Below are 21,697 nucleotides of genomic sequence, written 5' to 3' on the forward strand. Positions count from 1 at the left end.
GGGAGGGTGATGGAGTATTTTAAACAGACTAGTCTCAGTGTTGTTATCCCCACAGAGGGAGGGTGATGGAGTATTTTAAACAGACTAGTCTCAGTGTTGTTATCCTCACAGAGGGAGGGTGATGGAGTATTTTAAACAGACTAGTCTCAGTGTTGTTATCCTCACAGAGGGAGGGTGATGGAGTATTTTAAACAGACTAGTCTCAGTGTTGTTATCCTCACAGAGGGAGGGTGATGGAGTATTTTAAACAGACTAGTCTCAGTGTTGTTATCCCCACAGAGGGAGGGTGATGGAGTATTTTAAACAGACTAGTCTCAGTGTTGTTATCCCCACAGAGGGAGGGTGATGGAGTATTTTAAACAGACTAGTCTCAGTGTTGTTATCCCCACAGAGGGAGGGTGATGGAGTATTTTAAACAGACTAGTCTCAGTGTTGTTATCCCCACAGAGGGAGGGTGATGGAGTATTTTAAACAGACTAGTCTCAGTGTTGTTATCCCCACAGAGGGAGGGTGATGGAGTATTTTAAACAGACTAGTCTCAGTGTTGTTATCCTCACAGAGGGAGGGTGATGGAGTATTTTAAACAGACTAGTCTCAGTGTTGTTATCCTCACAGAGGGAGGGTGATGGAGTATTTTAAACAGACTAGTCTCAGTGTTGTTATCCTCACAGAGGGAGGGTGATGGAGTATTTTAAACAGACTAGTCTCAGTGTTGTTATCCTCGCAGAGGGAGGGTGATGGAGTATTTTAAACAGACTAGTCTCAGTGTTGTTATCCCCACAGAGGGAGGGTGATGGAGTATTTTAAACAGACTAGTCTCAGTGTTGTTATCCCCACAGAGGGAGGGTGATGGAGTATTTTAAACAGACTAGTCTCAGTGTTGTTATCCCCACAGAGGGAGGGTGATGGAGTATTTTAAACAGACTAGTCTCAGTGTTGTTATCCCCACAGAGGGAGGGTGATGGAGTATTTTAAACAGACTAGTCTCAGTGTTGTTATCCTCACAGAGGGAGGGTGATGGAGTATTTTAAACAGACTAGTCTCAGTGTTGTTATCCTCACAGAGGGAGGGTGATGGAGTATTTTAAACAGACCAGTCTCAGTGTTGTTATCCCCACAGAGGGAGGGTGCTGGAGTATTTTAAACAGACCAGTCTCAGTGTTGTTATCCCCACAGAGGGAGGGTGATGGAGTATTTTAAACAGACTAGTCTCAGTGTTGTTATCCTCACAGAGGGAGGGTGATGGAGTATTTTAAACAGACTAGTCTCAGTGTTGTTATCCTCACAGAGGGAGGGTGATGGAGTATTTTAAACAGACTAGTCTCAGTGTTGTTATCCTCACAGAGGGAGGGTGATGGAGTATTTTAAACAGACTAGTCTCAGTGTTGTTATCCTTGCAGAGGGAGGGTGATGGAGTATTTTAAACAGACTAGTCTCAGTGTTGTTATCCCCACAGAGGGAGGGTGCTGGAGTATTTTAAACAGACTAGTCTCAGTGTTGTTATCCTCACAGAGGGAGGGTAATGGAGTATTTTAAACAGACTAGTCTCAGTGTTGTTATCCCCACAGAGGGAGGGTGATGGAGTATTTTAAACAGACTAGTCTCAGTGTTGTTATCCTCACAGAGGGAGGGTGATGGAGTATTTTAAACAGACTAGTCTCAGTGTTGTTATCCTCACAGAGGGAGGGTGATGGAGTATTTTAAACAGACTAGTCTCAGTGTTGTTATCCTCACAGAGGGAGGGTGATGGAGTATTTTAAACAGACTAGTCTCAGTGTTGTTATCCTCACAGAGGGAGGGTGATGGAGTATTTTAAACAGACTAGTCTCAGTGTTGTTATCCCCACAGAGGGAGGGTGATGGAGTATTTTAAACAGACTAGTCTCAGTGTTGTTATCCTCACAGAGGGAGGGTGATGGAGTATTTTAAACAGACTAGTCTCAGTGTTGTTATCCTCACAGAGGGAGGGTGATGGAGTATTTTAAACAGACTAGTCTCAGTGTTGTTATCCCCACAGAGGGAGGGTGATGGAGTATTTTAAACAGACTAGTCTCAGTGTTGTTATCCCCACAGAGGGAGGGTGATGGAGTATTTTAAACAGACTAGTCTCAGTGTTGTTATCCCCACAGAGGGAGGGTGATGGAGTATTTTAAACAGACTAGTCTCAGTGTTGTTATCCTTGCAGAGGGAGGGTGATGGAGTATTTTAAACAGACTAGTCTCAGTGTTGTTATCCTTGCAGAGGGAGGGTGCTGGAGTATTTTAAACAGACTAGTCTCAGTGTTGTTATCCTTGCAGAGGGAGGGTGATGGAGTATTTTAAACAGACTAGTCTCAGTGTTGTTATCCTCACAGAGGGAGGGTGATGGAGTATTTTAAACAGACTAGTCTCAGTGTTGTTATCCTTGCAGAGGGAGGGTGATGGAGTATTTTAAACAGACTAGTCTCAGTGTTGTTATCCTTGCAGAGGGAGGGTGATGGAGTATTTTAAACAGACTAGTCTCAGTGTTGTTATCCTCACAGAGGGAGGGTGATGGAGTATTTTAAACAGACTAGTCTCAGTGTTGTTATCCTCACAGAGGGAGGGTGATGGAGTATTTTAAACAGACTAGTCTCAGTGTTGTTATCCCCACAGAGGGAGGGTGCTGGAGTATTTTAAACAGACTAGTCTCAGTGTTGTTATCCTCACAGAGGGAGGGTGATGGAGTATTTTAAACAGACTAGTCTCAGTGTTGTTATCCTCACAGAGGGAGGGTGATGGAGTATTTTAAACAGACTAGTCTCAGTGTTGTTATCCTCACAGAGGGAGGGTGATGGAGTATTTTAAACAGACTAGTCTCAGTGTTGTTATCCTCACAGAGGGAGGGTGATGGAGTATTTTAAACAGACCAGTCTCAGTGTTGTTATCCCCACAGAGGGAGGGTGCTGGAGTATTTTAAACAGACTAGTCTCAGTGTTGTTATCCTCACAGAGGGAGGGTGATGGAGTATTTTAAACAGACCAGTCTCAGTGTTGTTATCCTCACAGAGGGAGGGTGATGGAGTATTTTAAACAGACTAGTCTCAGTGTTGTTATCCTCACAGAGGGAGGGTGATGGAGTATTTTAAACAGACTAGTCTCAGTGTTGTTATCCCCACAGAGGGAGGGTGATGGAGTATTTTAAACAGACTAGTCTCAGTGTTGTTATCCTCACAGAGGGAGGGTGATGGAGTATTTTAAACAGACCAGTCTCAGTGTTGTTATCCTCACAGAGGGAGGGTGATGGAGTATTTTAAACAGACTAGTCTCAGTGTTGTTATCCTCACAGAGGGAGGGTGATGGAGTATTTTAAACAGACCAGTCTCAGTGTTATTATCCTTGCAGAGGGAGGGTGATGGAGTATTTTAAACAGACTAGTCTCAGTGTTGTTATCCTCACAGAGGGAGGGTGATGGAGTATTTTAAACAGACTAGTCTCAGTGTTGTTATCCCCACAGAGGGAGGGTGATGGAGTATTTTAAACAGACTAGTCTCAGTGTTGTTATCCTCACAGAGGGAGGGTGATGGAGTATTTTAAACAGACTAGTCTCAGTGTTGTTATCCTCACAGAGGGAGGGTGATGGAGTATTTTAAACAGACTAGTCTCAGTGTTGTTATCCCCACAGAGGGAGGGTGATGGAGTATTTTAAACAGACTAGTCTCAGTGTTGTTATCCTCACAGAGGGAGGGTGATGGAGTATTTTAAACAGACTAGTCTCAGTGTTGTTATCCCCACAGAGGGAGGGTGATGGAGTATTTTAAACAGACTAGTCTCAGTGTTGTTATCCTTGCAGAGGGAGGGTGATGGAGTATTTTAAACAGACTAGTCTCAGTGTTGTTATCCTCACAGAGGGAGGGTGATGGAGTATTTTAAACAGACTAGTCTCAGTGTTGTTATCCTCACAGAGGGAGGGTGATGGAGTATTTTAAACAGACTAGTCTCAGTGTTGTTATCCCCACAGAGGGAGGGTGATGGAGTATTTTTAAACAGAGGTGACAATAATGTTGACCCTTTTATCTTCTTGCGATTTTTATTTATTTAGATGTTTTATTTTTTTCAAAGTATTTTGGCAAAATTTGGATGTGACTTTATATACCTCTTGGTAAAGGTAGGCTAAGAGTGATGGTATGGCTCAGACCATGTGGGGGTAAAGTACAGTAATTGTGTCTGTGACTAGACCTACCTTCTGTATGCTTAGTACCAGATCAACAAGTTTGAAAGCCTAAATGGTAATTCACTGAGTTCACATGTTAAAAAATACATATTTTTAATCAAAGTATATTTCTTTAAGTAATTTTTTCAATGTTAAAAAACATACAACCACATTTTGTCATTAATTTTACAAATACTTCCTGGAGAGATACCCTCCAGTAAGTTTTAACGCCAACCATGTTCTTGGAGACCTACCCTCCAGTAGGTTTTAACTCTAACCCTATTCCTGGGGAGATACCCCTTTACGTTTGAACTCCAAACCTGTTCCTGGAGAGATACCCCTTTAGGTTTTAACTCCAACCCTATTCCTGGAGAGATACACCTTTAGGTTTTAACTCCAACCCTGTTCCTGGAGAGATACCTCTTTAGGTTTTAACTCCAACCCTGTTCCTGGAGAGATACCCCTTTAGGTTTTAACTCCAACCTTGTTCCTGGAGAGCAACCAGGTCTCCGCTGCAACCTCAGTTTTAATTGACCTGATTCATTTTTTCATCAGCTAATTATTGTAGTCAGGTGCTCTACATTATTAGGATTGGAGCTAAAACCTACAGGACAGTAGCTCTCCAGGAACAGGGTTGGAGTGAGAACCTACAGGACGGTAGCTCTCCAGGAACAGGGTTGGAGTGAGAACCTACAGGACAGTAGCTCTTCAGGAACAGGGTTGGAGTGAGAACCTACAGGACAGTAGCTCTCCAGGAACAGGGTTGGAGTGAGAACCTACAGGACAGTAGCTCTCCAGGAACAGGGTTGGGGTGAGAACCTACAGGACAGTAGCTCTCCAGGAACAGGGTTGGAGTGAGAACCTACAGGACGGTAGCTCTCCAGGAACAGGGTTGGAGTGAGAACCTACAGGACAGTAGCTCTCCGGGAACAGGGTTGGAGTGTGAACCTACAGGACGGTACTTCTACAGGATTAGGGTTGGAGAGCTCTGCTCCACAGCAGGGGTAGTCAATTCTTACCCTTACGAGGTCTGGAATCTGCTGGTTTTCTTTTCTACCTGATAATTAATTGCACCCACCTGGTGTGCCAGGTCTAAATCAGTCCCTAATTAGAAGGGAACAATGAAAAATTGCAGTGGAACTGGCTTCGACATCCAGAGTTGAGTTTGAAGGCTCTTCAGAAAAATGATTGGGCAACCCTGGCATAGATGCTGCTATAAAACTGAAACTTTACTGAGGTTTAAATGCGTGCGTGCATGCTTGTGTGCGTGTCTGATTGCGTACATGTGTTTGTGTGTGTCGGGCCGATTCCAGGCATAAGCAACATAAGCAGTAGATCTGTCTTATGCTCTTTTACTTTCGGTTTTGGACACCAGATTGAAACAGATGAAAATAGATCTCACAGTGGATTAGATGGTACAATACCATTTCATAGAAGTAATATGGATAAATTGTTTAGAGGGAAAAGGACAAAGCTGAAAACAATACAGTATTGTGACTGATCCAAAAGGTTGCCAATAATATATTGCCAAAAATGAATTACAGCTGAAAGACAGAAAGATAATACCATGTACCATGCAAATGCATGTGCTCAGTTAATTACACAATCTTAGGGAAAATGTTAATGTGCAAACACATTTAAACAAGATGTGGATTTGACCTATGTAGCTATTTCTGTAATTTCTCACAGATCCAATGCAGCATGTGGCTGCATGGTGCATCGTTCCAGTTGGCCAAAACGTTGTCCCGATGGTTGACCTCGACACAATCCTTGTTGTTGGTACCACCATGGTCCGGTTTACCACTCTTCCAGTACCTAGAAACAACACACACAAGCTGTGTTCGACTACTCATACTAACAGCACCATTATTGGTCATAGTATGGATAGAGTTAGTATGCCAAAAGTTCCCGGAAGTCGTACTAAATTCGCCAAAATACGTAGAATACAATCTGTTTCTCTACTTTTAGGGCCCATAATGCAATTCTTTAGAAAATGGTCGTGGCTTCACAACGTTTTCAGATAAGAAAAAAATGGCAGAAAATATTTAGCCAATGTCCGAAGAGAGTAGATACTAATTCATTACTTTAACTAATTATGAAAAATGTTAAGAAAATGTTGAGCAATGTATTAAAGTAATGACTTTTCAAATAAGTTACGTTACACGTTATGTTGGCTGACAATTTATTTGCTACGCTATCCTTACATATGGCATAGCAATACAGCAGTATGTACCGGTATGTTAGCTATCTAAATAACGTTAGTTTGCCACTAGTACATCGAACTTACCAGTCAGTATAATCACTATCTGACTACCCAACGTTTATTGACTTGATTATTCACATCATTCTTAAATAAGTGGTATAATCGTTTTGCGTTTCAATGGACCTTGTTAATTCTAATTTATCTACTCTGATTTTAGAGCACTCTCGCGCAGAATAACTGATGAATTTATGTAAAAACGCTCAACACCCTTTGAATATGGCCGGTTGTCAGTAAACGTTGGCAAAAAGCGTAATTAAATTGTTACGATCAGTCACCAACACTCTGGATAACATGAAAACAGCCTAACCAGTTCTGCTAGGGCGAGTAAAACGGTCAAAGTGAGGTGTTTCTCATAGCTAGCCAATGTTAGCCAGTTAGCTTGGGTGCTTGACTGCCGTTGAACGCTCGGATCAACCCTAGTCCTTTGCCAGAGCAACCAGTGTGCGCTTTGAACTCTCCGAGAGCGAAACGTTCTGGATTTACGAATGCCCAGAGCACACGTTGCCATTCCAAATGTAATTTACGAACACACCAAAAATCGTAAAAAGTTTAGCTACTCATTAGTTATGCTAATAAGCTAGCAAGAGGTTGCATAGCAACAGCCTCAACTTCCGATAAACAGACGACGCTCTGTCTAGTACGCTCAACTGAAACGATACTGTTCGTTTACAGTATACTACAATTAACTACTAGTATATAGTATATACTCATTAAGTATGTAGTATACAGTATGTTAGTATGGGTATTCGAACACAGTTACAGTGTCCGCTATATTGGTTTTTCAAATATTCAGATCTGAGTTGCGTTCCAATAATCTCTCCTTTCTCCTGAAGTGTGAGCTCTTCCACAACTTCCTACAAATCTAAAATAATTGGGTTGGTGTAGGGATGCGCACTAGAGGGAACTTCCATGTTCCAGGTATACAGGTGTTTCAGCATAGCTCAGGGCTTTCTGTGGTGGAGGGGCAGCCAGCGGAATATACCGGGTGTAGGGGTTGGTAGAGTTCTTTAATTGTGCCGTGATTGGCTCAGTGTTCTGTCACTCATGGGGACACTACCTCACAGCAGAATCTACAGAGAAAGCTTGGCAGTTCAAGCCCCCTTGGATGCTGCCTTAGATTTACATTAAAGTGCCCATCCAAGATAGCTCAAGGTCATTGGCCACAGATAAATGACAAATCACGTTATATCTACCGTAGCTTTGATTGGACATCATACTTTAAAAATCTTAGCTAGCAAGCTGGACAAGCAGTCATCATCATGAATCACGTCGACAATCTACTGGCAAATCCTTTTAAATCCTTGTCATACGAAGAGAAATTATAGATAAAACGTATCGGTGATCATCGGCCATTGGACATAAACATTCCACAGCAAATCAGAAATCGCAAATTCAACAAGGAGTGGTTTGTAAGGAAACAATGGCTAACTGCAAGCGTTGCAAAGCAATCCCTATTTTGTGACCGCTGCCTGCTATTCGGTGGAGAGGGTGTGAAAAATGTCTTATATGGTGCTGCATAAATGATGTAATATGCCAGGGAGATGTGTAGAATGAAGCTAAGAAAGTAATACTACGTGGGTGTTCTGTAGTAAGCTGTTAGTAGTCCATGTGTCTCATCCTAATACTTTGGTCCCTTTCCCCCTCATAATTTAGCCTACTGTTCTGACTTGGTGATGCACATGTAGCCTATAGCTTGTTTTAGAGAAATGTAATAATTGAATATTGTAAGAGTTTTCATTGTCTGCTTGAATGCTTATTTGATTATATGCCCCCGGTTCTGACTTGGTGTACAGGGAGAATACTGTAATAATGTCCCATGCCAGCATTGCTGGCATTCATCCCAAAATAATTGTTGAGTTTTCCCCACCAAGATTTACATGCTAAAATCACCACTGAGAACAGGACACATAAGTGAAATTGTCAGACACTGTCAGATACTGTGGTAGAAACATCATCCTAAATGCTATCCAGATGTTAGAGCCGTATTATAAAAGTAGTAATTTCTCTTACGATGTGGTCAGTGGTGTGCCGTCCACCCATTTCCAGGTCCCCTCATTAACGGTGTCAGTCAGACCAATCCAGACCAGGAGATCTGCATCACCATGCAGCTGGTACAACAACTTCTGTTAGGATTGAATAAAGTTATTCTAAACATCATGACACACACACACTCTCTCTCACAATCTCTATCAATCACTCTCTCTCTCACAACCCCCCCCCCCCCCCTCTCTCTCTCCCTCTCTCACAATCTCACAATCTCTCTCTCACAATCTCACAATCTCTCTCTCACAATCTCTCTCTCTCTCACAATCTCACAATCTCTCTCACAATCTCTCTCTCACAATCTCTCTCACAATCTCTCTCTCACAATCTCTCTCTCACAATCTCTCTCTCTCACAATCTCTCACAATCTCTCTCTCTCTCACAATCTCTCTCTCACAATCTCTCTCTCTCTCACAATCTCTCACAATCTCTCTCTCTCACAATCTCTCACAATCTCTCACAATCTCTCTCTCTCTCACAATCTCTCTCTCTCTCACAATCTCTCACAATCTCTCTCTCTCTCTCACAATCTCACAATCTCTCTCTCATAATCTCTCTCACAATCTCTCTCTCACAATCTCTCTCTCTCTCTCTCTCTCTCACAATCTCTCTCTCTCTCTCTCACAATCTCTCTCTCTCTCTCTCTCTCACAATCTCTCTCAATCTCTCTCTGTTTCTGTAAACCAGAAACCTTACAATATATACATTTAACCAATACTTTAAACCATTTAAATATAATACATAGGGAAGTTGTGCAGGACTATGGTAGATGAGGAATCAATCTATCTTTTTAGACTGTTACAGTATTTATCTGGTCAATATGTTAGTGTATTATGTCTGTTTGTAACAACGTGTTATATGTGAAAATGTGATCGTAATATAAATGGTAATTTCATGTTTAAGGACTCTTGGAAGATTAGTCCAAATGAAGACTAAAAGAGATCCACATCAAATCTCTCCCCCCCTCCCCTCTCTCACCTGTTCCTGTCTGCTGTTTATGATCACCAGGTCTGCTCCTCTCGCCAGACAATCCAGTTTGCACTCCTCCCAGGTTTTCCTCTCAGTAGACAGGAAGTAACAGCTGGATCCCAACATCCTCCATCGTTTAGGACACTTTAACACAGTCCTCATCGTTTGGACTGCCATGCCACTCCCTTCCACCACTCTTCCAGTACCTAGAGACAACACAGGCAGTGTCCGCAATATTGTTTTTCAAATATTCAGATCTGGGTTGCGTTCCAAAAATCTCTTCTTTCTCTTGAAGTGTGCGCTCGTTCCCTACATCATACAAATCTAAAAGCAGTGTTGTAGACATGGGTGCTAGAGAGAATTCCCATATACCAGTGTTGGATTCAACATTTTGAACATCGAGATCTTAAAGACATGATAGATCAGACACATAGTATAATAAAAGAGACTGGGTCTCTGTAGAAAGACAGATAGCTGTGGAATGTGTTGGATGGAGAAGAGGAGAGCAACATGTTGATACGGGGGAGACAGATGGACATCTGTGGATTAGATGAAGGAGGAGTTGAGGTCAGGAGGCGAGGACAGATTCTCATAACGGAGTAATAAAGGTTTGGTATCCTGTTACCCTCTTTACTCTCTTCCTGTTGGACCATAAAATGTAAGGATTGGAGAGAGGGAGTGTCTTAAGTGAGATATAAATATCTGGATGGAACAAATGTTGGTTTGTCTGAATACAGCTGTACAGAACCTTTGGGAAGAATTAAACTTGGTTGAAGCTTCTCTAGTATCCGTGGGTTATTTAGCCTGAAAAATAAGAACCTTACACCAGTCATTTATTTTAAATCCATGAAGGGAAGTGAACAAGTGCACACATCTGGAGAAAGGAGAGATTATTGGGACAGATTTCCTTCAAGTCAGGTTTTCCAGATTTTCTGATAAATGTTTAGCTCTGTCAGAGAAATACTGTACAGTATACTGTATGTAACAAGTCTTAAACAACACATTCTAACATTGTCATTAACTATTTGTAAATCCATAACGAGGGTGCACACAGGGGTTAAATTCCAATGCTAAACCCTTCTCCTGAAGTGTACACTTCCACATCGATTTAAATGAATATGCTTGCACCAATGCATTTAAATTCATGACTGAACAAGTATACACTTCAGGAGAAGGAAGGGTAGAGAATGGGACGCAGCCCTAGTGACTGACTTGACAACTTACCACAGATAGAGAGCACCACCTTCTCATTGGTCAGAAGACTGACCCTTTTTCTCAACCTGTCCCGTTCTGTAGTCAGGGCAGTGTAACGCTCCAGTAACTGTTTTTTGTCCATTTTCTCTTTGTCTCTCTCCCTCTCTAGCTGGTTTCTGTTCATCCGGCACTGGTCTCTCTCTGTACACAGATCCATGATAGTACTGGTATCTGGCTGGTCTCCAACCTGCGCCAAGCCAGTGGTGTTGTAACAGCCGTTTAACTGCTCTCTCTCTCTGTTGGAGTGGACTGAAAGACAGGGAATTGGGTCCCAAATGACAACCTATTCCTTCCTTAGTGCCCTATGTGCCCTGGTCAAAGAACATAGGACGCCATTTGGGACATAATGGTTGTGGTGTTGTCATTCTTTTAGTTTGTGTTTCAACAATACTGTCAAACTACGGGTCCCATAAGCTATGTAATGTCTGTAAGTCTGAATTGTGATCCTTGTTTTTTGAGAACAGAAAGATGGTGTGACAATGACATTCATATCTGTCCTATCGGCCCTGTTCAAATGTAGTGCATTATAAAAGAGGATAGCCTGACTCACAGAAATCCAGTCTCAGGAAGATGTTGAGAGTGACTTGTAGAACACACAGCACTCCAAAACACACAGCAGCCAGCCTGTAGAGTCTTAGTCTTCCATCTGCAGAGGAACACACACACGGCAACAGACACACACGCACACACACACACAAACACCATCGTCATTAATGATTCAGATTTAAACAGAACACACATCATCCCACAGATCCCTTACTAATTCTGAGAACCAAACATTTCCAACGTGTCATTGGTTTTTCAGCAGAAGTTTGCTCAAGAGTGTCTCACATCAGACAAACAGGAAGCTACTGTATGAAGAAATGACTAAAGTTACACAATATAGACGTAGCATGATTTAAAGGGTCAATCTGTGATTTTTATATCCATTTTTTAAACATTAATTTAAATGAATGATATTTACCAAATTGATTCTTGAAAAATGTAACACAGAAATACCTCATGATCTTAGTTGAACTGTCTAACCCCATCAGAACCCAAATATATACTTGTTTTACCATGGAATTATAAACTATGTAAATGTAAACTAACACTGTGTAGCCTCAAATGGTTCAAACTATCATTTTTTATCATGAATGGTCACTCCTTGCAGACATACTGTAGCTCTCTCTATGAATTTGAGAGTGATTACATTTCTCCAGCTTTTCAGGCTGGAGAAATAATATCATCAATCTTATTTAAATAGTTCCAAATAGTTCTAAAAACTGAAGTAAAAAAATACATTGAATTAATACATTTTGGTGTACGTGACCCCAGCAGGTTTTGAACACCCTGCTCCATTCTAACTGAGCCACCCAGAAGACAGAACAATACAAATGTACAAGTGTTTTTCTAGTGTGTGGTATTAGTGTGTGAATGCGTTCAGTTTGTACGTGCAGACCTGCCTGCGTGCCTCAGCTACTGTGTGAGACACTAAGATACTTAGTTCTTACCTGAGAGATGGGTCTCAGTCTTCACGCTCCTCGATAATCTGTTCCGGTTTTCTTCAGTAACTTCATTCAATTCAATCACCTGTTTGTTGACGTAGTTTGCCATCTTAACTAACCGTACCGAATATCAATGATTACCCCAATCAATGAATGAATCAACTAATTCAGTCTGTCTGACCTCTTATTGTAATATGTATGATTCTAAGTTACTTTTACTTACTGTATTAACTTACTGTATGATTACCTTTCTAACTGACTCAGTAGTTGGTCTAATGTGTCTAAATCCTGTACTTCTCTGTTCTCTGTCTGTGGCCCACAGCTGGTGACAGGATGTGTCAAGTCTCTATCCACCAATAAGAAGGCTGTAGGTGTTATAATGTGTCAAGTCTCTATCCACCAATAAGAAGGAGACTATTGCGATGTGAAACAAATGGCACCATATTCTCTTTTTCTGCACTACATAGGGAATAGGATGCCATTTGGGATTCAGCCTTGTGGACCAGACAGTTGTGTGTAACTTCCTCTTCATTCCTTGTTCATTCTGTTCTGTGCTTTATTTCTTCCTCTCATTCATGTTTTTTTGGCCTAATAATATACGTGATTTGTCAACCCAAACACAAGTTATTATTGGTCGACAGTAGGTCTAGATATGAATAAATTAACTAATATGATGCTGTTTACTATGTTTATGGATTTGGGTCAAAAACAAGACGTCTAAATACATTTTCAAATAGAAGAATTAAACAAATTAAACTTTTTACAATGAAACATTTTCAGAAATCTCTCCTATTTGTCATCACGTGTGTTCTGAGCCCTCTCCTGTATTCCCTGTTCACCCACGACTGCATGGCCATGCATGCCTCCAACTCAATCATCAAGTTTGCGGATGGCACTACAGTGGTAGGCTTGATTACCAACAACGACGAGACGGCCTACAGGGAGGAGGTGAGGGCCCTCGGAGTGTGGTGTCAGGAAAATAACCTCACGCTCAACGTCAACAAAACAAAGGAGATGATTGTGGACTTCAGGAAACAGCAGAGGGAGCACCCCCCTATCCACATCGATGGGACAGTAGTGGAGAGGGTAGTAAGTTTTAAGTTCCTCTGCGTACACATCACGGACAAACTGAATTGGTCCACCCACACAGACAGCGTCGTGAAGAAGGCGCAGCAGCACCTCTTCAAGCTCAGGAGGCTGAAGAAATTTGGCTTGTCACCAAAAGCACTCACAAACTTCTACAGATGCACAATCGAGAGCATCCTGTCGGGCTGTATCACCACCTGGTAGGCAACTGCTCCGCCCATAACCGTAAGGCTCTCCAGAGGGTAAGGAGTGTAAGGAGTTATTCAGTTATTCAGAAGTGTGTGACATCAGTGTAAGGAGTTATTCAGAAGTGTAAGGAGTTATTCAGAAGTGTGTGACGTTAGTGTGAAGAGTTATTCAGAAGTGTGTGGGGTAAATCTATGTCAGCATCTTTCTCCAAATTTTAGTGTGTGTGTGTGTGTGCTCTCAGTACTGTTCCGCCTTCTGTGTGTGTGTGTGTGTGTGTGTGTGCTCTCAGTACTGTTCTGCCATCTGTGTGTGTGTGTGTGTGTGTGTGTGTGTGTGTGTGTGTGTGTGTGTGTGTGTGTGTGTGTGTGTGTGTGTGTGTGTGTGTGTGTGTGTGTGTGTGTGTGTGTGCTCTCAGTACTGTTCTGCCATCTGTGTGTGTGTCCAACTGCAGGTCACACTGTTTTATGAAAACATTTCTTTTTAACTAAGCATAAGCTGATGGCGATGTTGCTAATAAATATAATGAAGAAGCATTTTCCAGAGTACAGTATGACTACACACTCTCCTCTAAATCTAAACACAACTATTATTTGTATTTTTTTTCCTCCTTTCCTCATTCTCCTAAAATTATTATTTTTCCTCGATGTCTCTCTCTGAAACTAAGGCTCTATCTCAATTTGTCTTTTCTAGATTCCTCTCCTCCTATCTCCTCTCTTCCTATCTCCTCTGCTATATCTTCTACTCCTTCTCCAGCTGATCTATCTCTTTAATTTGGTTGTTGTAATAGGTCTGTAGCATGTCTCTCCCTTTAGTCAGGGTGTTGTAATTATTCTATTTTTTTACCCCGTTTTTCTCCCCAATTTCGTGGTATCCAATTGTTTAGTAGCTACTATCTTGTCTCATCGCTACAACTCCCGTACGGACTCCGGAGAGACGAAGGTTGAAAGTCATGCGTCCTTCGATACACAACCCAACCAAGCCGCACTGCTTCTTAACACAGCGCGCATCCAACCCGGAAGCCAGCCGCACCAATGTGTCTGAGGAAACACTGTGCACCTGGCAAACTTGGTTAGCGGGCACTGCGCCCGGCCCGCCACAGGAGTCGCTGGTGCGCGATGAGACAAGGATATCCCTACCGGCCAACCCCTCCCTAACCCGGACAACGCTAGGCCAATTGTGAGTCGCCCCACAGACCTCCCGGTCGCGCCCGGTTACAACAGAGCCTGGGTGCGAACCCAGAGTCATTGGTGGCACAGCTGGCGCTGCAGTACAGCGCCCTTAACCACTGCGCCACCCGGGAGGCCCAGGGTGTTGTAATTGTTGTGTAAAAGGTCTCTCTCTTTAGTCAGGTTGTTGTAATTGGTCTGTAGCTGGTTTCTATCCTCAGTCAGGTTGTTGTAATTGGTCTGTAGCTGGTCTCTCTCTTTAATCAGGTTTTTGGAACTGGTCTGTAGTTGGTCATGCTCCTCAGTCAGGTTGTTGTTACTGGTCTGTAACTGATCTCTCTCTTTAGTCAGGTTGCTGTAATTGGTCTGTAGCTGTTCTCTCTCTTCAGTCATGTTGTTGTAATTGGTCTGCAGCTGGCCTCTCCTCAGTCAGGTTTTTGTAATTGGTCTGTAGCTGGTCACCTTCTGCTACTTCTTTTCACCTTTTTTCTGATTCCTGAGAAACTTCCTGGTGTACTTGGGGAAGTGACTCCTCATGGTAATATCTACTGTATGATTACATTTCTAACTGACTCCTAATGGTAATATCTACTGTATGATTACCTTTCTAACTGACTCCTAATGGTAATATCTACTGTATGATTACTAGTAGTTGAGTAGTTACTCTGATGTGTGTCTCCACTGGTACCTCTCTGATGTCTGTCTGTCTGCAGTGCACTTCAGTTGATAGAATGTCTTAAGTATCCAATCACCTTCAAGCAGGACGTCATATTTTGCAAGTCCTGCTGGTGTCGTTGTCCATAAGAAAGACACGTTATGGCTTGCACTCCGTGACTGGCCATCGATGGCCATATATGGGCCTTTTGTCCTATCTATGCTGTGTGTGTGTGACATCAGTGTGAGAAAATATTCAGAAGTGTGTGTAAGAAATCTGTCTGCATCTTTATCAGAGGTTTAAAAGGGGCACTTCATAGTGTGCGTTCGTGCATGTGTGTATGTCTGCCTGCACACAGTGTGTGTCCTCTAAGTCCTGTTCTGTCATCTGTGTCCAACTGCAGGTCACACTTAAACGATCCAATCACATTCAATCAGGAAGCTGGTAGACGTCAGGGGACATTGTTCATTTATTTATTAATCTGTGCCTTTGTTCTTCTCATTATAAAAAGGATTGATGATAATAATCGATCATGAAAAAAATAGAGAAAAATGATTAATGAACTTAGCGGAAGCATGGCAAATCACATGACATGTTGCTAATAAAAACAATGAATACAAGCATTTTAGAGTGTGGTGTGTCTACACACTCATCTAAATCTTAACATAAAATCCTCTCCTCCTCACCAGTATTAGAGGAGAAGGTCCCTCCCCGAGGAATGTATTCTCCAATGTGTTTTGAGAAGGAGGGGAGGAGAGAGGATGCGAGGAGTAATCGAGGAAGGATGAATTGAGGAAAAGCCAGTAGGCCAGTCTGTAATACCACTTTTTCAACTCTATGGTGAGTCCATCTCTCACGTTAACCACTAGGTGGAATCATCACGTAACCTTTCAACAGTGTAAACAACCATCAACATGAGAAAGGTAGCGGTAGAGAGAGAGAATTGTGTACAGCCTACATGCAATGCTACATAATGAACTGTACATTTAAACATTGACAGCAGCTATTGGGTGATATATACCTCATTTGTTTTGTATGTGTTCATGCTTGTGTGTGTGTGTGTGTGTGTGTGTGTGTGTGTGCCTTTCTTTCCAAAGTCTAGTTCAGAGTGCCATTCTAACAAAATATAGAATCCGTCTTCAGAGTTCCTTAAACAGCAGTACCTACAAGAGGCCTTTTTCACAGATCCAGAACTGTGGATTTGAACACTGATAGTCCCACCCTTTTCTGTATCCTGATGACCAGTAACGTACAACCACACAGTTCTCCACTCCACCACCATAAGGGCCTCCACTCCTCCAATAGCTGCAGTAGAAACAACAGAGTTACATTGATCACTCTCTCAGAACCCAGAGTATGAACAGCACAGAGTTAGACTGGACTCTCTCTCAGAACCTAGAGTATGAACACAGAGAATCAGTCCAACTCCTTAAACTGTGGTCAGTGTTATCAGAGAGCAGTAGTCTGTATCACATCCGGCCGAGATTGGGAGTCCCATAGGGCGGCGCATAATTGGCCCAGCGTCATCCTGGTTTGGCCGGGGTAGGTCATCATTGTAGATAAGAATTTGTTCTTAACTGACTTGCCTGGTAAGTGTTATTATAGAGTAGTAGTCTCTTACCTTGGGGTGGTCAGTGTTATTATAGAGCAGTAGTCTCTTACCTTGGGGTGGTCAGTGTTATTATAGAGCAGTAGTCTCTTACCTTGGGGTGGTCAGTGTTATTATAGAGCAGTAGTCTCTTACCTTGGGGTGGTCAGTGTTATTATAGAGCAGTAGTCTCTTACCTTGGGGTGGTCAGTGTTATTATATAGCAGTAGTCTCTTACCTTGGGGTGGTCAGTGTTATTATATAGCAGTAGTCTCTTACCTTGGGGTGGTCAGTGTTATTATATAGCAGTAGTCTCTTACCTTGCGGTGGTCAGTGTTATTATAGATCAGTAGTCTCTTACCTTGGGGTGGTCAGTGTTATTATAGATCAGTAGTCTCTTACCTTGGGGTGGTCAGTGTTATTATAGAGCAGTAGTCTCTTACCTTGGGGTGGTCAGTGTTATTATAGAGCAGTAGTCTCTTACCTTGGGGTGGTCAGTGTTATTATAGAGCAGTAGTCTCTTACCTTGGGGTGGTCAGTGTTATTATAGAGCAGTAGTCTCTTACCTTGGGGTGGTCAGTGTTATTATAGAGCAGTAGTCTCTTACCTTGTGGTGGTCAGTGTTATTATATAGCAGTAGTCTCTTACCTTGGAGTGGTCAGTGTTATTATATATCAGTAGTCTCTTACCTTGGGGTGGTCAGTGTTATTAGAGCTGTAGTCTCTTACCTTGGGGTGGTCAGTGTTATTATAGAGTTGTAGTCTCTTACCTTGGGGTGGTCATTGTTATTAGAGCATTAGACTCTTACCTTGCCGTGGTCAGTGGTGTGCCATGCATCCATTTCCGTGTCCTCCCAGTAACGGAGTCAGTCAGACCAATCCAGACAATCTTGTTGAGGCCACAGAGAAACTTCTGTTGTTGATAAAGATACTGATATTGTCAACTACTATAGACTGCTTGTGTTAAGTACTGGAAGATACATTACTGACCAGTTACATTGATTCTCACTCACTCACTCACTCACTCACTCACTCACTCACTCACTCACTCACTCACTCACTCACTCACTCACTCACTCACTCACTCACTCACTCACTCACTCACTCACTCACTCACTCACTCACTCACTCACTCACTCACTCACTCACTCACTCACTCACTCACTCACTCACTCACTCACTCACTCACTCACTCACTCACTCACTCACTCACTCACTCACTCACTCACTCACTCACTTGTTCCTCCTTGCTGTTTATGATCATCAGGTCTGCTCCTCTGTTCAGACAGTCCAGTCTGCTCTGTTCCCAGGTTTTCTGCTGAGTCGACAGGAAGTAACAGCTGGATCCCAACAGCATCCAACCCTCCGGACAACAATTGCAGATTTTCGGACAAATATTTAGCTCTGTTGAAGAAATGTACATAATATGTGAAATATATAACACGTGTTTATTGTACTGAATATTTTCATTCACATTGTCATTTAACTATTGGTGAATCCATGATTGTGTGCACAGCACACAGTGTTGTTCCACCCTGGTCTCAGCAACAAATGTAACATGGTAAATGTTAGTATGATATGTAAAATCTCACATAGTATGTATTAATTTGTAGATGTCCATCGTCAATTTTGTATGATATGTTATGAATTTCACTTTGTTGTGGCTAATGTTAGCTATGTGGGTCAGTTGCTAACATTATCTAGGCTGGGTTTTAGGGATTAAGTTTAGTGTTAGGGGTTACATTAAGGTTATGGGAATGGTTAGCTCACATGTTAAGTTTATAGTTACAAAGTAGATAATAAGTAGTAAGTAGTTGCAAAGTTGCTAACAAGTTAAAAATACTGATGTCGTCCATGATGTGATTCGAACACACAATCTTTGAGTTGATAGACAGTTCCATCATATGGCCACCCATCTTCCCTTGTCACGTTCTGACCTTTATTTCCTTTGTTTAGTCATTATTTAGTATGGTCAGGGCATGAGTTGGGGTGGGCAGTCTGTTTGTTTTTGCTATGATTTCGGGATTTCTATGTTTCGGCCTAGTATGGTTCTCAATCAGAGGCAGGTGTCATTAGTTGTCTCTGATTGAGAATCATACTTAGGTAGCCTGGGTTTCACTGTTTGTTTGTGGGTGTTTGTTTCCGTGTCTGTGTTTTTCACCACACGGTACTGTTTTGGTTTTCGTTCGTTTCATGTTTATTGTTCTTTGTATCAGTTGTGTTCATGTTGAGTATTTCTCATTGAAAGAACCATGGACACTTACCACGCCGCATATTGGTCCTCCGATCCTTCTCGCCTCTCCTCTTCAGAGGAAGAGGAGGAAAACCTTTACATCCCTTCTTTTTTTGCCTTAAGTAACCTTCTCTCTTTTGTAACTATACCAAACGTAACATATCACAGTAATTGGAGTGCCACAGATTTACTTTTACTATGTTACGTCTAGTATTTGAGGTCAGACTGTAAATTCACCCTTCCGGAGAATGAAGGGTAGAGAAGAGGGATGCAGCCCTAGTGTCTGACTTGACTACTTACCACTCACAGAGAGCCTCTTCTCCAGCGCCACCTTCTCATTGGTCAGAACACTGACCCTGTCTCTCAACATGTCCCTGTCTTTAGTCAGGGCATTATTACGCTCCTGTAACTGTATTTTGTCATCTGTTTTCTCTGACTGGTCTCTCTCACTCCGTAACTGGACTCTCTCACTCTGTAACTGGACTCTCTCACTCCGTAACTGGACTCTCTCACTCCGTAACTGGACTCTCTCACTCCGTAACTGGTCTCTCTCACTCCGTAACTGGTCTCTCTCACTCTGTAACTGGTCTCTCTCACTCTGTAACTGGTCTCTCTCCTTAAGTAACTGGTCTCTCTCCTTTAGTAACTGGTCTCTCTCACTCTGTAACTGGTCTCTCTCACTCTGTAACTGGTCTCTCTCCTTTAGTAACTGGTCTCTCTCCCTCAGTAACTGGCCTCTCATCCTCTCTAGCTGGTTCATGTTCTTCCGGCACTGGACTCTCTCCTTCTGCAGCTGGTCTCTTTCTGTACACAGGTCAATGACACGACTACTGGTATCTGACTGGTCTCTGTCTTGCGGCAGGCTGGTGGTGTTGTAACAGGTCTCTAACTGGTTTCTCTCGTCGTTAGAGCCGGCTGAAAAACAAAGACGTTCCTGCATGTGATGCATCCCAAATGACACCCTATTCCTTCTATAGTGCAGTACCGAGGACCAAAGCCCTATGTACCCTGGTCAAAAGGAGTGCCCTTTAAAGAGGATAGGGTGCTATTTGGACCACAGACCTGGTTGTGGTGTTTACATTGTTCACCATTTTCAGTGACGTACACAAGGCCAAGTGTACCAGTTACAGTAGATACTACTTTTTCCATGGACCATGTCAACATAATTGTTTTGTGTCAACAATATTGAAAACTACCGTTCCCACAAGTTATGTATCATCAAGTCTGAATTGTGATCCTTGCACTGTAAGTACAGAACTATGCTGTGATAATAAAATACATATCTGTCCTATGGGCCCTGGTCAAAAGTAATGCACTACACATGGAATAGTGTCCCAAATGGGAATAGTGTCCCAAATGAGATAGAGTCCCAAATGGCACCCTATACCCTATATAGTGCACTACGTTTGACCAGAGTGCTAATAGGGTGTCATTTGAGACACAGCCTCACTCACAGAAAGCCAGCCTCAGGGAGATGTTGAGAGTGACTTGTAGAACACACAGCACTCCTAAACACCCAGCAGCCAGCCTGTAGAGTCTTAGTCTTCCATCTGAAACACAGGCAGACACGCACACACACACACACACACACACACACACACACATACACACACGCCGACAGACACACACACACCATCATCACTAATGATTCAAATTAAAAGAGAACACACATCCCTAACTAAACATTTCCAATGTGTCATTGGTTTTCCCCCAATTTGAGGGTTGGCAGCAACAGTTTACTCAACCTTGCGGTCATCTCCAATCTGATAAACAGGAAGCAAATGTATGAAGAAATTACCAAAGTAACACAATATAGTCATAGCATGATTTAAAGGGTCAATTTGCGATTTCTGTATTTACAATATTTTACACATTTAAATTTATAATATTTACTGAATTGATTCCTTAAAAATGTAACTTAGAAATACCTCATGAGCTTAGTTTAATTGTCTAGCCCCATCAGAACCCAAATATAAACTTGTTTTACCATGGAATTATAAAACATGGAATTGTAAACAAACACTGCACAGCCTCAAATGGTTCAAACTATCATTTTGATCATGGATGGTCACTCCTTGCAGACACACTGGGGTGGCAGGTTAGCCTAGTGGTTAGAGCGTTGGACTAATAACTAAAAGGCTGCATGTTCAAATCCCTGAGCTGACAAGGTACAAATCTGTTGTTCTGTCCCTGAACAGGCAGTTCCTAAGCCATCATTGAAAATGTGTTCTAAACTTGCCTTGCCTAGGTAAATAAAGGTGAAATACTGTAGCTCTCTCTTTGATTTTGAGAGTGATTATATTTCTCCAGCTCCTCAGTCTGGGTTTCCAATGTGTTGTTGTTTAAAAAGGTTTTTTTCAATGAATCATATTTAAATAGTTCCTAATACTTTCAATAGCTGAAGAAAACAAATACATTGAATTGATACATTTTAGTGTACGTGACCCCAGCAGGTTTTGAACATCTTATTGTAATATTTATGATTCTTACTTACTTTTACTTACTGTATTAACTTACTGTATGATTACCTTTCTACCTGACTCCTAATGGTAATATCTACTGTATGATTACCTTTCTACCTGACTCCTAATGGTAATA

At 42.1% G+C, this 21,697-nt stretch overlaps 2 protein-coding genes across 2 annotated transcripts; both read right to left on the minus strand.

The window, feature by feature from the left end:
* Positions 1-4,264: 4,264 nt before the first annotated feature.
* Positions 4,265-12,518, minus strand: LOC116365522 (type-2 ice-structuring protein-like). The gene is made up of 6 exons (XM_031818114.1): positions 12,190-12,518; positions 11,247-11,342; positions 10,667-10,945; positions 9,452-9,648; positions 8,441-8,553; positions 4,265-5,982 (listed from the first exon to the last, which is right to left on the minus strand). The coding sequence occupies exons 1-6, from the start codon at positions 12,290-12,292 to the stop codon at positions 5,835-5,837; spliced, it is 936 nt and encodes a 311-aa protein (XP_031673974.1). The 5' UTR covers positions 12,293-12,518; the 3' UTR covers positions 4,265-5,834.
* A 3,218-nt stretch (positions 12,519-15,736) lies between these two features.
* LOC116365521 (CD209 antigen-like protein A) lies at positions 15,737-19,613 on the minus strand. Its single transcript, XM_031818111.1, has 4 exons — positions 19,400-19,613; positions 18,104-18,270; positions 17,676-17,779; positions 15,737-16,584 (listed from the first exon to the last, which is right to left on the minus strand). The coding sequence occupies exons 1-4, from the start codon at positions 19,467-19,469 to the stop codon at positions 16,443-16,445; spliced, it is 483 nt and encodes a 160-aa protein (XP_031673971.1). The 5' UTR covers positions 19,470-19,613; the 3' UTR covers positions 15,737-16,442.
* Positions 19,614-21,697: the final 2,084 nt, after the last annotated feature.

This window comes from Oncorhynchus kisutch, unplaced genomic scaffold, assembly GCF_002021735.2.
Source record: "Oncorhynchus kisutch isolate 150728-3 unplaced genomic scaffold, Okis_V2 scaffold1260, whole genome shotgun sequence".
Taxonomy (NCBI): Eukaryota; Metazoa; Chordata; class Actinopteri; order Salmoniformes; family Salmonidae; genus Oncorhynchus; species Oncorhynchus kisutch.

Excerpts from the sequence above, each read along its gene's own strand:
- LOC116365522 (XM_031818114.1), bottom strand. The coding sequence starts at position 12,292 with ATGGCAAACTACGTCAACAAACAGGTGATTGAATTGAATGAAGTTACT. Across the intron at positions 11,343-12,189 it reads GACTGAGACCCATCTCTCAG|ATGGAAGACTAAGACTCTAC; the intron begins GTAAGAACTAAG and ends GTTCCTCTGCAG. Across the intron at positions 5,983-8,440 it reads GGCACACCACTGACCACATC|GTACTGGAAGAGTGGTAAAC; the intron begins GTAAGAGAAATT and ends TGTTGTTTCTAG.
- LOC116365521 (XM_031818111.1), bottom strand. The coding sequence starts at position 19,469 with ATGTTGAGAGACAGGGTCAGTGTTCTGACCAATGAGAAGGTGGCGCTG. Across the intron at positions 18,271-19,399 it reads GAAGAGGCTCTCTGTGAGTG|AGCTAAATATTTGTCCGAAA; the intron begins GTAAGTAGTCAA and ends TTTCTTCAACAG. Across the intron at positions 16,585-17,675 it reads ACACCACTGACCACGGCAAG|CTATTGGAGGAGTGGAGGCC; the intron begins GTAAGAGTCTAA and ends TTTCTACTGCAG.